This window comes from Monodon monoceros, unplaced genomic scaffold (genome assembly GCF_005190385.1).
Source record: "Monodon monoceros isolate NGI ecotype Baffin Bay Population unplaced genomic scaffold, NGI_Narwhal_1 Super_Scaffold_18, whole genome shotgun sequence".
Taxonomy (NCBI): Eukaryota; Metazoa; Chordata; class Mammalia; order Artiodactyla; family Monodontidae; genus Monodon; species Monodon monoceros.
The window spans coordinates 178703324-178717026 of record NW_021703774.1 but is presented as its reverse complement, the minus strand read 5'-3'; the positions used below and the strand labels follow the sequence as shown (position 1 = coordinate 178717026).

Genomic DNA, 13703 nt, shown 5'->3' with positions numbered 1-13703 from the left:
CCCTTCCAGAACACGCACGTGGGGGCGTGGGGTGCTCCACTGAATTGCTCCCGTCCGCCCTGCAGCAGCGGCTCCGGGGGTCACCGCCCCAAACCCCGACCCCAGATCCGGGAGGCTCAGCCCCTGCCCCTGGTGGCAGCAGGCTGGGCGGAGACCCCAGCGCTCCGAGGACTCCGAGGATTCGGGGCACACGCTGCTCCAGCAGGCTCTTGTTTTTTAGGACTGGGCTAGGTTTTAAGAGCAAATAAGCAATGGCACGAACACCTAGTTGAAAGTAGCGCACTGAAATCTCTCGGGGTGTCTGACACTAGCAGGTAGAATCACACTCTTCCCTTTGGACAGCGAGCTCTTTCCTCCCACGTTCTCCAGAGCACACACTCACGCACACACCCCACCTACCAAAGTAAGATAAGTAATTTTGCTGTTTAAACTGTAATGCTAAGTTTTAAGTTTATATATGTGTGTGTGTGTATATATGTATGTGTGTATATATATATATATATATATATATAAAGGAAAAAACTATAACTTCAAAATGGAAACTTATAAAACCATCAAAGGTAATAAAAGCTTAAAACCACTCTACAAATCAACAGAGAAAATACTGTATTTTTACTTATTTGAAAAGCAAAATAGCTTTGTTGGCTGGTAAAAGTGCCCTCTTTCAAAAGGGATAAAAAACACAGGAAGAGACTATAAAGTATAAACCTCTGATGGGCACAATTGGAGCATTTATAAAATATTCTCATTTTATTCCATGGGATAAAATTGGTAAAGAACTTTCTCTAATTTATATGTAGCTTAAAATCGTTTAGCTTCTTCAGGAGTAAACCCACAAATAACTTATTTTAGGAACCACACTCTCTCCTGGCAACTTAATACCCACCGCCCATTTCTAAGCAAATCTCAGCAACTCCCTGGCATTTCAGGGCTGAGCTACACCTGCATGTTTACGAAAGGAAATGTAACTTACCGATTGCTTTTTAATTATAATTTTAAAATAAAAGTGACAAGACATTTAGTAATCTTTTTATTACATTCATATACTCAGGGTGAATTAACGCCTAAGCCCTCAAACAACAACAAAAATATATTACTTAGATATTTTATAATTTTGGTACGTGAAATAAAGACAAATAGAAAACTATGTCAAAACATTAAAAAGTTGCGAATTTTCATTAAAAGTGTTTACGCTTGTACTCTAATGTCAAATTTATAGATACAATTCTTTTAAATTAGAATATTTTGAAATATGAAAATAATAGAAATAAATATTGTTAAGTATCCACAACATATTCATGAGTGAAATTTCAATTAAGTACTGTTCCAAGTTTAGATATTTATGAATGGCCAAGGGAGCTTATAGTTCCTTTTTAGTTTTCTATCCTTTATTCTTGGTCCCTTAGTAGTATATACATAACTCTGTAAATATTTTAATAGCCACTGATCACGGCCAGGAATCATCGGAACAGAAGCACATGATTCTTCTGTAACCAGCAAGACTGATCTGTTTTAAATGCACTCAATTTTGTTTGTCAATCACTAAAAATTAAGTAATTTTACAAATATCTTCTTTATGTTACAATACATAGAAAACATTAACTGTATATTTTTTAAAAGTTTTGGAGAGAAAAGAATCATTTCTTGGTTAACTTTTCTCATTGTTCTGTTTAAAGAAGTGTTCTATCTGTACTTCACTCTCATGGGTGAGAGACCATGGCAACATCTTTTTGAAACCAGGAAGGATCATTTTATAATTATCTTGGCATCTGTACTTTGCTCTCTCTAGTAAAGTTTTACGTTATTTCTCCCCCCATACTTTTACATTTTTTTATAGAGTATATTTTTGAAGGTAATTCTCTTGGTCACTCTTATTCCGGGTCAGTATTTTGAGTCAACCATATGAGAAAGCATTAGCCTACCAAAAATGGAAATTGACCGACTAGTACAAATTCATGGTCACTAACATACCCAGGGAGCACATCGCTCAAATAGCTATTAGTTTTAAAATATATATTTTGTTATTTTACATGGTTGGGAATTAAAAATATTCTTACACTAACGGTGTAGTACAAGTTTCGTCATCCTGGAAGCCTGCATCATGCTCAGGAGGAAAGCACACCCTGGGCACGGGGCCGGGTGGGGCGGAGAGGGCCATCTTCTTTCGGTCTCTAGTGGGCTGGGCACCTGGGGACCACAGGTGTGGACGAGAAGGCGGCCTTTCCAAGCACGTTCTGGACAGACACTGGCTCCCCCACAGCTACCTGGCTCTGAAGCCAGGTGAGCCACTGCCACAGGCCAGGGAGGTTGGTTGGCGGCTGGTCAGGAGACTGGATTCTGAGGTTTGGTTTCATCATTTTAAGTGGTTTTTGGTGTTGAAAGTATCATACAAAGTGTTTGAGAAAAGTGTACAGTTGCAATTCCCACGTGGATCCGAGCGGGACGGGCTGACGGGCTGAGCAGAGGCTCGGAGGCTCCTCTGAATGTTACACAGAGTGGGAGTCGCTCTGCCTGCCCCAGGGGTTTAGGAAAGGGCTATTTCGACGGACACACCTGCTCAGGTGAGCGCAGGATCATCGGGGAATGTCGTCTCCTATTTTTCTAGGGCTTCATGTGTGTAAAGAACTTGAAGCCCCCCGAGGAAGGGCCTGACGTGGAGCCGCCAGCATTAACCTCCACTCTGCCTGGTGTGGGCGCCGATGGGGGGGTCAGGTGGGCTGCGCTCCGAGCGTCTGGCAGGCGAGAGCCGAGGGGGCCGGGCCGGGACCTTAACTTCTTGACCTCGACCTTACTTCTTGCTGCTGTGGACATGCAGGCTTTGCAGGCCGACGGCCCCCCTACCCTGGGGAGGAGGGGCACAGGGTGACTGGCCCCCCATCCCATCCCATCCCATCCCCCGGCCTGGCGAGCCCTGCAGACCTTCCACCACGGCTGAGAGAGACCCACACGCAAGAGGTTTAGAGTGAGGGCTTTATGGAAATCGCTCCAAGCAGCAGTGCAGAGGTGCTGCGCTGGGCCTGTCCCTCCGCATGGGCCGCTCGGCGCCGCTCCTCCAGCAGGACCGTCTCCTGTGGACCCCGGGCCCTGGGGGGTGGAGACCTGCGAGCCGGAGCCATGGGGAGATCAGGGCCTCACTCCGGACGCAGGGGCCACGGTCGGGACGGGCGCAGCCAGGAGCCTGGGGGCAGCAGGAGCGGAGCGGGGGTTGCCATGTCTAGAGATGCTTTGAGGTGACACGTCTACGGCTGGGGAAGCTGTTCAGTCCCTTTGGAGACGAGGGAGCAGATGCGGTGCTGTGTCACCGCTTTGTGTACGTCCTGCCGGAGCTTTTACTCAGGCCCCCCTTGGGGGTGGGGATCTTGCTTCCGACCTTGGATCCCGAGGTCCCTGACTTGGTTGCAGCTGGGCCTTTACCTGCAGTGGACACACAGAGCACGGGGGACAAACGTGAGCCAGGGTGCAAAGCCGCAGTGACAGTACGAGTGGCCCGGGGTCGCCAGACACGGGGAGGATCTGAGCACGAGGGGCTGGGACGCTCCGGGTCATCTAGCCCACAGGTGGCCGGGCTGGGCCGGCAGATGTGAGAGGTGGCTGGGCGGGCCACCCTCGAGGATGCACATGTGATGGCAGGAGAGGAAGAAGAAAGAGCCAGAGGAGGAGACTGACGCACGGTCAGAGGAAAGAACTGAGCCGCTTACCTAATTTTTAGTTTCAAACAGCTCCCGAAATGAAGACCAGCAGCCATGTGACCAGGGCCGGTTACCTGGCTAGGAGGCCGGGGCAGCTCCCCCAGCACCTCTGGTCCTCACACGTGTGCATGTGTGCGCGCGTGCGCGCGTGTGTGAGGGGTGCAGCTCCTGCCCGTGCCTGGCGCTGAATGAGCACGAGACACATTTCCTCATGTCCTCGTTGATCACAGGGCCCCAAAATAAAGTCATGTATCCAAGGTCAAGAATAATTTTCTAATGAAAAACAACACTCTTCTGTAAGGCATTCTAAATCCCACAGAAAGCAGCCAGAACTGGGATTCAGAAGTCAGGTCGTGGCGCCGCCTACGGGTCTCCTACTGAACCCCGAGTTTCTGGACACTGGTACCCATGGTGCGGAGGGACACGAGACCCGCGGTGCGCCTGCGAACACCCGCGGTTTGGTTTCTCAACTCTGTGAGTGGGGAAGCAGGACCACACGGAGGGGCTTCGGCCAGAGCTGGTGCTGACGACATGATCGCCCTACTTGTTCGGGACCCAGGGACAGGGCCGAGGCCGGGGCGGATGCTTACCTGGCGGCAGCGTGGGCGCCTTGCGTAACACGTGCGCCCGGCGCAGGTTCACTGTGCAGCCCGCGGGGCCCATGAGGTGGGCCTTCCACGCCTGAAACGAGAGTCAGGTGGAGTGGGAACCAGGCCACCAGAGGGGCCACTGAGACGACCGAGCCAGGGGTGGCGATGCGCTGCGGCTGCGGGCGTGGGTCCTGAGCTCTGTGCATGTCCTGCCTTGGAGCCCCCTGTGCTGAGTGCACGGCCAGAGCACCCACATATCTTGAGATGCTGCCTGCACTTCACACCTCTCCCAGCTCTCATCACCGCTAAGCAAACATGCCAAGACCGCTGTCATGCGGGGTGCGCAATGTGCGACGGTCCAGGGGCACAGGGTGCAGGGGCTGAGGGTGGCCCTGCTGGACAGCCAGCAAGGAAGAAGGGCCCTTGGTCCTACAATGACGAAGAAAAGAATTCTGCCAGCACCTGCGATGGGCCAGGAAGTGGCTCCTTTCCCTGCCGAGCCACAGATGAGAGCGCAGCCTGGATGACACCTCGAGTGCAGCCCTGGGAGACCGCAAGCAGAGGACCCAGCCAGGTTGTGCCTGGACTTCTGACCCACAGAAACTGTGATAGAACAGCGGGTGTTTAAGCTGCTCGGCGGGTGGTGTCACGTTAAGAAAACACGGAGAAAGCAGAGGAGAAGCAGCACAAGCCTGCTAATGCCTCTCTGCAGTTGACTGTGAGTCAGATGCCATCCCCTCAAGGCAGACGCTGGGGGGCTTGGGGGGAGGGCAGGAAGGGAAGGAGGCCACTGCCAATGTCTGCGCTGCTCAGAGCAGGGAGCCGACTGGTCTCCAGAAGGAGGGGCTGGTCACGTACAACAGTAATAGTGTAAAGGTGACAACGACAACAAAAGCTCAAAGGCTCCTAAATTCTAAAAATACACAGGGAGAGAGAAAATGTATGGGCATGTGAGAGCAGTTCACATTTAAGACTAAAATGGATAAACCATAAAAAACCCCTCGCTCTGTAAGAGGAGGGATGGTGGGCAGGGCAGCAGCTTCTGTCGGGTCTTCCCTGAGACTGAGTAAGTCTCATTTGACAGACTTTGGAACCGTCTAAGTATCTCATGTAATTGTAGAGCTTGTGTTTGAAAACCCCTGGGACTTGAACACAGACTGAAACAATGAGGCTGAATTGTTAACAACTGGCGACACAAGCACGTGGAGCAACTCCCGTGACTGTGAAGCAGAGACGCTTTTGCCCCACGTCTCCAGAAGGAGGCACGGGAGGGACACGAAGAGCTGGGACAGCGCGGTGTCCAGCAGCATCTCCCTGTCCGCAGCACCCGCACTGCTGCTCTGAGCCCCCGCCAAGGGGAACGTGGGTCCGAGCAACGCACACTCTGTGACAGTCCAATGGGCATCTCTGGGGACTGTGGGCACTGACTCTTGGGAGGGAAGGAAGGACACACAGACATGCGACGCCAGAGGTTCAAGAAACCCTTACAGCTCAGACTCCGAATCAGGAACGTCACCATGAACTTTTTTTTTTTTTGCGGTACGTGGGCCTCTCACTGTTGTGGCCTCTCCCGCTGCGGAGCACAGGCTCTGGACGTGCAGGCTCAGCGGCCATGGCTCACGGGCCCAGCCGCTCCGCGGCATGTGGGATCCTCCCGGACCGGGGCACGAACCCGTGTCCCCTGCATCGGCAGGCAGACTCTCAACCACTGCGCCACCAGGGAAGCCCCCACCATGAACTTTTGATGGATTTATCTCAACGTTTTCCCCGGCTCTGTCCGCAAAGAGGCCCAGAATGGTACCGAACCAGGAGCAAGGAGCACCCGAGGCACCCGAGGGGGTGCTGGAACGTCATTTCCACTGCAGGGAACCAGGAATGGAAGGCTCGGTGGGGCACCTTGTTGCGACGGCCAGGAGGCTCTGAGTCCCCTGGGCCACCGGCAGCGCCAGGAGCCTGTCTGCAGAGGCTCTGATGGCCAGAGATCGGCTCGTTCGTGCACCACTAAGCACAGCGATGCCAACAGCTGAACACGGCAGACAGTTTTAAGCCGTGAATTCCTGATGGTGGTAAGATCCAACAAGCAAATAAGCCACCACTGGAAGATGCTGGGGACCCAACTTGTCATTCTGAAAACCAGTCAACGATGGAAGAGACCTAAACCTTCACCGTGCCTTCCCCACACACGGCCCGTGAGGAGGCACGTGGTTCCCATGCTTGTCTCTGTTACGTGTGTGGCGTTTTCTGAGAGGGAGAGAGGATGAGCCCTGGACGGCCGGATGGCCGGGGCGCTGAGGGAGCAGTGGGCGGCCGGACCCACCATCTGGCACGGTGGGGCGTCACTGGGTCTGAGCCATCCTATTGGCACCACAGCCCCAGGGCTGGGACAAGGGACCCCGCAGTGGACGCAGTGGGTGGACCGCAGGTGGCCGCGGCTGAGGGGCTCAGGGCAAGAGAGGCTGGGCCTGCTGGGCCCCGCGGGAGCTCAGCATTCAGGGCAGCGCTGGCGTCGTGTGAGCCAGAGTGATCGGGCTGACACCAGAGGACGGGGCGCGTGGAGGAGAGGGTGGGAGACCCTGGCGCCCCCCAGCTAGGCCGCTGTGTCACCCGCGTGGCTCACGCTGGGAGTGGGCGGAGTGCTGGGCACCGGACACGAGGTAGGATTTCCAACCTGGACGGGGCTCAGCTTTATGCATCACAAGGGACCAGAGCGTTACAGAATCTGGCCAGGAGGCCAGTCTAGGCCCCAACGTGGAGATGAAAGCCAAGCCTGGAAAAAGCGAAACCACTTCATGCTTCCATCCCAAAGAGCCGAGACGCTCCCCCTTCCTGGGAGATGCCACAGGCGTGCTAGGCAGGGAGCGCAGGAACCCGGAGACAGAGCCTCACCCCACCCCGGGGGCCTGCCTCCGCCCGACGCCTGCCGTCCCTCCACGCGGCCAGGTCGCCCCGTCAGCCCCTCACCTCTTCTCCGGGGGTGAAATTCTCGTGGCACAGAGGACACCGGTTCGCCAGCTTCTCCGCTTTGGCAGCTGAAACCGTTTCAATGAGACAAGATCTAGTTACTCCTGTGGGGCGTGAATGGCGGCGCAGAGGAACGGGTGGGCAGGGCCACCGGCAGACGCGGGATCTGCCCCCCGACCCCCCAGCCGGGCCTCCGGGGATGGCGCGAGGGTCTCGGGGGGCTGCGGGGGCACTCACGGTTGCAGTCTCTCGTTTTTATGTGTCTGGGCAGCTCTTCCTTTAAAACAGCCTCACTGCAGCGGTAACACTCCCCAAAGCCGTCCTTTTTGTCACACTCCGTCAGCAGGTGCTCCGTCAGGCTGGAAATCTCCACCACCTGTAAGCCACGACGGGACACGTCACACGGCTGAGCACCCCGAGGCGCGTGCGGCCCTGGCCCCTGCACGAGCGCGCGCTTCCTGTCCCGCCAGCACCACTCGGGAAGGGAGGCACACACCTGTTACCTGCGCAGTCACGTACACGTGGCTGGAGACCTCACATCCTGCTTGCCCTGCTACCTCAGGAGCATCCAGAGGCCACGGCTAAGCGGGGAGGGGAAGCGACGGTTCACCCACAACACTAACCCTGCCCTGTACTCTGAAGAGCTCAGGGGTTTACGTGGCCTTGGGTTCAATCCGGGCTCCTGCCCATTTCTAAGAACGTGCCCGGAAATGGGTCACAAGAAGAGACCCTTTCACCACTGTGAACTCTTTGCCAGGAGGAGCTTGTACACACCCTAGAGCTTCACGCCGCAGACTCTCGCTTGCTGCCAGAGGAGCCAGGCCACGCCGGGTGGAGGAGTCTGCACCGCCAGCCAGGGTGGGGGGGAGCTGCTCAGAGGGTGGGGCCTGCCCACCCCGCCCCTGCAGGCCTGAGAGCACCCAGGACAGGAGAGGTCACTCCCCTTCTGGTTCCCCTCCTCTGTCTAAAGGAGGGCTGGCTGCATAGAGGAAAGATGAACAACTGGGGTGCGCGAGGACCCCTTCAACAGGGTGCCCAAGCATTAACCCTAGAACGGGTCAATAGGGTGGACAACATTAAAATGAAAAGCTCCTGCTCGTTGGTGAAGAGGCCAGACACAGAGTGGACACCACACATTCAAGTGGCGAAGGATGCACATCTGGGTGTGTCAAGAACGACTACACGTCAGCAATAGTGGGACTGGCACCCAATTCAAAATATTGGTGAGAAACTAGAAGTGCTTCGCAAAAGAGGTCAGCGAGAGGCCAGCAGGGGGACAGGGCTCCAGTCCAGCATCGTCAGGAGAGTGTGATGGGCGCGTGGCAGGTGGCGACTGCAAGGCTGGCGAGGATGGGGGGCGGCTCCCGCCCGGACACTAGGCGCGTGGCTCACACCGGCCTTCTGCAGCTGGACGCGAGCCCACCCAGCCGTCCTACAGCGAGGTGTGTGCCCAAAAAAGTGCGTCCGCACGCACGGAAGATTACACAAGGGTGTCTGTAGCAATGCTATTCCTAACAGTCTCAGCCCAAACCCAGACGTAGTAGAAAGGACTGATAAATCGCGGTACATCCAAACAACGGAGTACTGTACAGCAAACCCCAGACGTCGTGTATGATTCCACTTCGGTAAAACTCATAAAGCAAGCAGCAGACATGAGGACAGTGATGGCCCTGGGGAGGAGGGTGGGGTACCTTGCGGTACGTGGCCTGCTGGTGGTTACGTGGATTTGTTTATCTTGCGATAATTCAGGAGCTGTAACACCTATGACTTGTATACAGTTATATATATGTTATACTCTAATAATAAAGTAAGAAAAATCAACCCCAACAAAACTTTCCCCATAACTTTTCCTCTGAAAATGCTAAGATCTGGGACATTTTTGTGACTCGGCCTTCGGGAACTGCGTGTCCAGCTCGCCTGCCTGGGTCTGGCCCGCCCGTGCCCAGCACCTGACCTGTTTGCAGTAGTCACATCTCGTCAGCATAAGACAGTGCTTCCAGTAATGGAGATCCAAGCCTTCTTCTGTGAAGGAGTCGCTCCTCTCCCCACAAAAAATGCATAAACTGAAACAAAACAGAAAGGTAAGAAATGAAGCACAGACCCAGTTTAGCCATCCCCATTCTGCCGGCTCCCGGGGAGCTCTGTGACGCCCCCCATGCCCAGCCTGCGGCCACCATCCTGGACCCACTGAGTGGGCTTCAGCTTGACCTGGAGGCACGGCTGCCCCTCACAGAGGGGCCTCAGGAGGGGCTGGGTAGCTCCTCTATCAAAGGGCGTAAACAAGAGTCTTTACCACGTAGGGGTTTGAGATAAAGTAGCTTAAGATCCCTTAGAATTCTAACTCTGTCAGCGTCACCAAGCAGAAAGGATATTTTAAATCACAAGAAAAGATTAGACCAAGACATTTCCCTTAAATTCCTTATAGATTTGTCTCAGCCACAGCACAGGAGAAAGCATTTTGCTGCTGTAACGTTTGAGCCTGACCATATTCAATGTCCTGTGATAAGCCATAGTGGAGAAGATGAAAAAGAACATATATATGTATAACTGAGTCACTCTGCTGTATAGCAGAGATCAACACACCGTAAATCAACTATACTTTCATAAAACACTAAAAGAATTTTTGGCCTGTAACAGGACTTCTGACAAACAGCCTGCTCGTTTCTGTCGGGAAAGAGAGGAAAGGTTATCTTGACTCACAGCTGATGCTCCTGGTTTGGAGGGCAATTTCCTAGCTTTCAAAATCACTGAAAAGAGCCAACTAGTTCATGTAATCCTCATGAACCAGGGAGAATATATTTATCTGATGGCATTTTTATGGGTTAGTCCCTCTACTTATTCTACAGTGGGTTAGAGACAACTTTACTCACTTATCTAAATAGTGATTATCTGGAATTTCTGGAGCATTAGGTGGGGCCGCTTTCCTTCCTTGAGTGTCTAAAGAAATTAAAAAGAAAGCTATTTAAATAACCTTTTGTAGAAAACTATTTTCAAAGTTTTAGTAACCAGTTAACCAGTTGGATGGGAAATACAGTTTAAAAGCTACCAGTTAGTAAAGGTAGTATTTTGCATTCAGCCCTGAAGCATCGGAGATGCAGACATTCGCCGCATGAATAAAAGTGGTTTCTTACGTACCCTGATTCTTGGCCTTCACAGCTTCACTCTCTTTTTCCTGAAACAGAAGAACAGAAAGATCAGGGACAAATGGCTGCAGTGTGAGTGAGTCTACCCAGGGTCTACTGTGATCCTGCAGGCACGACCTCAGGCTGCGTGGCAGAATCTCCATCCGCAAACAACACTTGTTTGAAAGAGTCGCCCTCCCAATCCGTGGGCAGCAGTCTCCTCCGTCCTGCCCTCCACAGCCCCTACCTCGGGCTCCTGCCCGCCCCCCCGTCCCCGTCTCCTTGGAAACCACTCTTCGTCAAGGCCACCTGCACCCCCTCTGGGTCGCCTGCCCATCATCAGTGTCTGCCCACCCGAAGGACGCGCCATGGGCTCCCGGCGGCACGTGACTCTCCTCACCTGTCTCCTCCAGGCCCTTCTGAGTCGGGCTCCCAGGGCGCCCCCTGCGCCCCCTCCAGGACTCAGCCCACCCCCCGTTTGTCCATACAGACCCTGACGGTGCTTTTGCCCAGGTCCCAGGCTGCACACCTATCTCTGTGCTCATGACCCAAACGTTTGTGCCATCACCTGGGCCTCTCTGCTACCCAGCATGTACGTGGGTCTTAACGTCACTTAAATGTGACTTAACCAGACCAACCCCCCCCTTCCCTGCCCACAGGCTCCCCCTCACGTGCGCCCCTCGCAGCCTCTGGCGCAGAGCCCAGAACTGCCAGTCTTCCAGGTATCCAGGCCACGAAGCCTGGAGACCCCAGCGGCTCCCACCCCTCCCTCCTGTTCCAGGTGTGGCCTGTCCCCGACCCATCAGTGAGCCCCGCAGGCTCTGCTTCAGCACCCCAGGAGCCTGCCCTTCCCACCACCTGCAAACACAGTGGCCAGGGCGGCCCGTTACTGCCCCTGTAAAGGGACCCCTGGAGGCTCCACAGGCCACGGCACTGCTCCCCCGGGGGCCCCCCCGCCACGCAGTGTCACGTGGTGTCAGGCGGCGTCAGCTGGCCGCCTCCCTCCTCTGGCGTCCTCTTCCCTTGAGTGGGCACCACACCCTCACGCACCGCGTATCTGCCTCGTGGGTCTTGGCTGCTGGGCGTCCCCACTGTGGGAGGTGACAGCCAGGGAGGCACTGCTGACCGGAGGAAGGACAGGGTGCAGGGCCCTGTGTGTCCATGGCGGGAAGCTGCCCCTCTGCACCGAGCTCTTCTCCTGCCACTCAGGGGCCTCCCGGGGGCTCCTCCTGTGACCAAGCCTTCCTCCCTGCACTGGCCAGTCTGCCCCACCTGAGCCTGCTAGACCCATGTGGCCTGGGCTGCTGGCCACTGGTGGGGGAGGCGCATCTGGGACTTGCAGTTTCACGGGAGGACAGGGACGAGCTGGTCCCCTATCCACGGCATTAAGTGACGCAATACATAGACACTGTCTACCGTGATTGCAGAAAATCAAAGCTTACACGATAGGAACTTCTCTCCAACCCAAGCTCTGAATACAGAAAACACACGAGAATACAATTTTAGGACTGGGGAAGCACTTGACAAACTGATACTAAACTTGCAAATAGGGTTCACGTGATTTATACACCTACCAACTAAAGAAAGCAAACTTACACAAATGGATTCTGGGCATCAAAAACAATTCTTATTAATGAGAGATGCGTTTGTATATCTTGCAGGGAGACAAATGAACAATGCCAAAAGTTAAATTTGAGTTATAAAATCTCCCTTAATCTATGCTTTGAACAGATTAGACAACTGCTTAGTAATTTAAACATCTTTTCCGAAAACTCGTGAGCAATCGGGTGATTTAAGAATATTCTGCCGTGCTCAAAAGTTTTGGAGCTGGATGGTGGTGGTGTCTACACAACGATGTGAATGTCCTCAACGGCACAGAACCGTACACTTAAAAATGGTTAAAATGGTAAATCTCATGTTATGTATATTTTACAATAATAAAAAATAGAAAAAAAGATTCCGTCATCCTCCTACGAGATGGCTTCAGTGATCATCTCAGGACAAGGACAGCAGGACAGCACCCACCCTCCTGAGCGGCCGTGCCGTGTGGTCTCTCCTCCTGGAGCAGCGGCCCTTGTTCCTGCTGCATCTCTGGAGCCCAGGGCAGGGCTGGCCCAGTGCAGGCGCTCAACAAACACTGAAGGATGAAGACGAGCCAGAGGACAGGCCTCCATGACCCGCACCACAGATGCTGCGGGGACACACAGCCTGGTGACCTCGGCAGCTCCCAGGCCGGGCACTGCTCCCGCGCTGCCCCGCTGGTCCCCCGCCTCCTCTCTTCCGTTCCTCGGTGGCCGCTTTCCCGCTCTTCTCACAGGCATTCTGACACGCCAGTGTCCAGCGGAAACGTCACCGTCACTTTCTGTCACAGGCACTTCAACATACATTCGGTTGTATTTTCTTTCTTTTTTGCCATTTTTAGTCACTTATTCTTTTTCTAAAAAGCGGTGGTCAGAGCACTTCCCAGGAGACTCACCCTCATGAGCACAGCCGGCCTTATGCACCCACGTCCTCTCCCTTTTACTATCAACTTAATGAACTTAATCACAAAACCCAGAGTGATGGCACAAATTTAAATCACAGAGGCAGGGCCCTTCAGAAGGGACACGTTTCATACAACCAAACACCATCTGATGCCCCCTGCGCACTAGGACTCAGTGCTTCCTGACGGGCAGCATTTGCCCCAAACCTTCCTTTTTTAGTGCACGGAAATCAGATCTTCATATTCAAGCTCCTTTACCTCCTTTGCCTCTGAAGGAGGCGAGAAGCTGCAGAGAGGACTTCTGTCCCTCTACCCCCTCCCTGCTCCGCCAACTCCTGCAGCTCCGAGCGTCCTCTCTAAACACGGCTGGGCCAGCAGCACACTTCATCCCCGGGGAGAATGACGAGCATGCAAATGTTACTTCTCCTTTTTCATTTCTAATTCTGTTGACTTAAGTCTTCTCCCTTTTTATCTTGATGAGTCTGGCTAATGGTTTATCAATTTTATCTTCTCAAAGAACCAGCTTTTAGTTTTATTGATCTTTGCTATTGTTTCCTTCATTTCTTCTTCATTTCTTTTTGATATGATCTTTATGATTTCTTTCCTTCTGCTAACTTTGGGTTTTTTTTTGTTCTTTTTTTTTTTAACATCTTTATTGGGGTATAATTGCTTTACAATGGTGTGTTAGTTTCTGCTTTATAACAGTGAATCAGTTATACATATACATATGTTCCCACATCTCTTCCCTCTTGCATCTCCCTCCCTCCCACCCTCCCTATCCCACCCCTCCAGGCGGGCACAAAGCACCGAGCTGATCTCCTTGTGCTGTGCGGCTGCTTCCCACTAGCTATCTATTTTA

At 53.4% G+C, this 13703-nt stretch overlaps 1 protein-coding gene across 5 annotated transcripts in view; it reads right to left on the bottom strand.

Moving 5' to 3' along the window:
* Positions 1–1127: 1127 nt before the first annotated feature.
* CEP104 (centrosomal protein 104) overlaps positions 1128–13703 on the bottom strand; it is a 55499-nt gene continuing 42923 nt past the window's right edge. For 4 of the 5 annotated variants that reach the window (XM_029228794.1, XM_029228795.1, XM_029228797.1 and 1 more), the window contains 7 exons: positions 10376–10412; positions 10111–10177; positions 9195–9303; positions 7478–7616; positions 7241–7308; positions 4280–4370; positions 1128–3414 (listed from right to left, as the gene is read on the bottom strand). In XM_029228794.1, coding sequence (XP_029084627.1) covers positions 3299–3414; positions 4280–4370; positions 7241–7308; positions 7478–7616; positions 9195–9303; positions 10111–10177; positions 10376–10412 — 627 coding nt within the window. In that variant the 3' untranslated portion in view covers positions 1128–3298. Of the gene's footprint in view, positions 3415–4279; positions 4371–7240; positions 7309–7477; positions 7617–9194; positions 9304–10110; positions 10178–10375; positions 10413–13703 lie in introns of those variants that run through there. The other variant, XR_003794461.1, reaches the window with a different exon arrangement.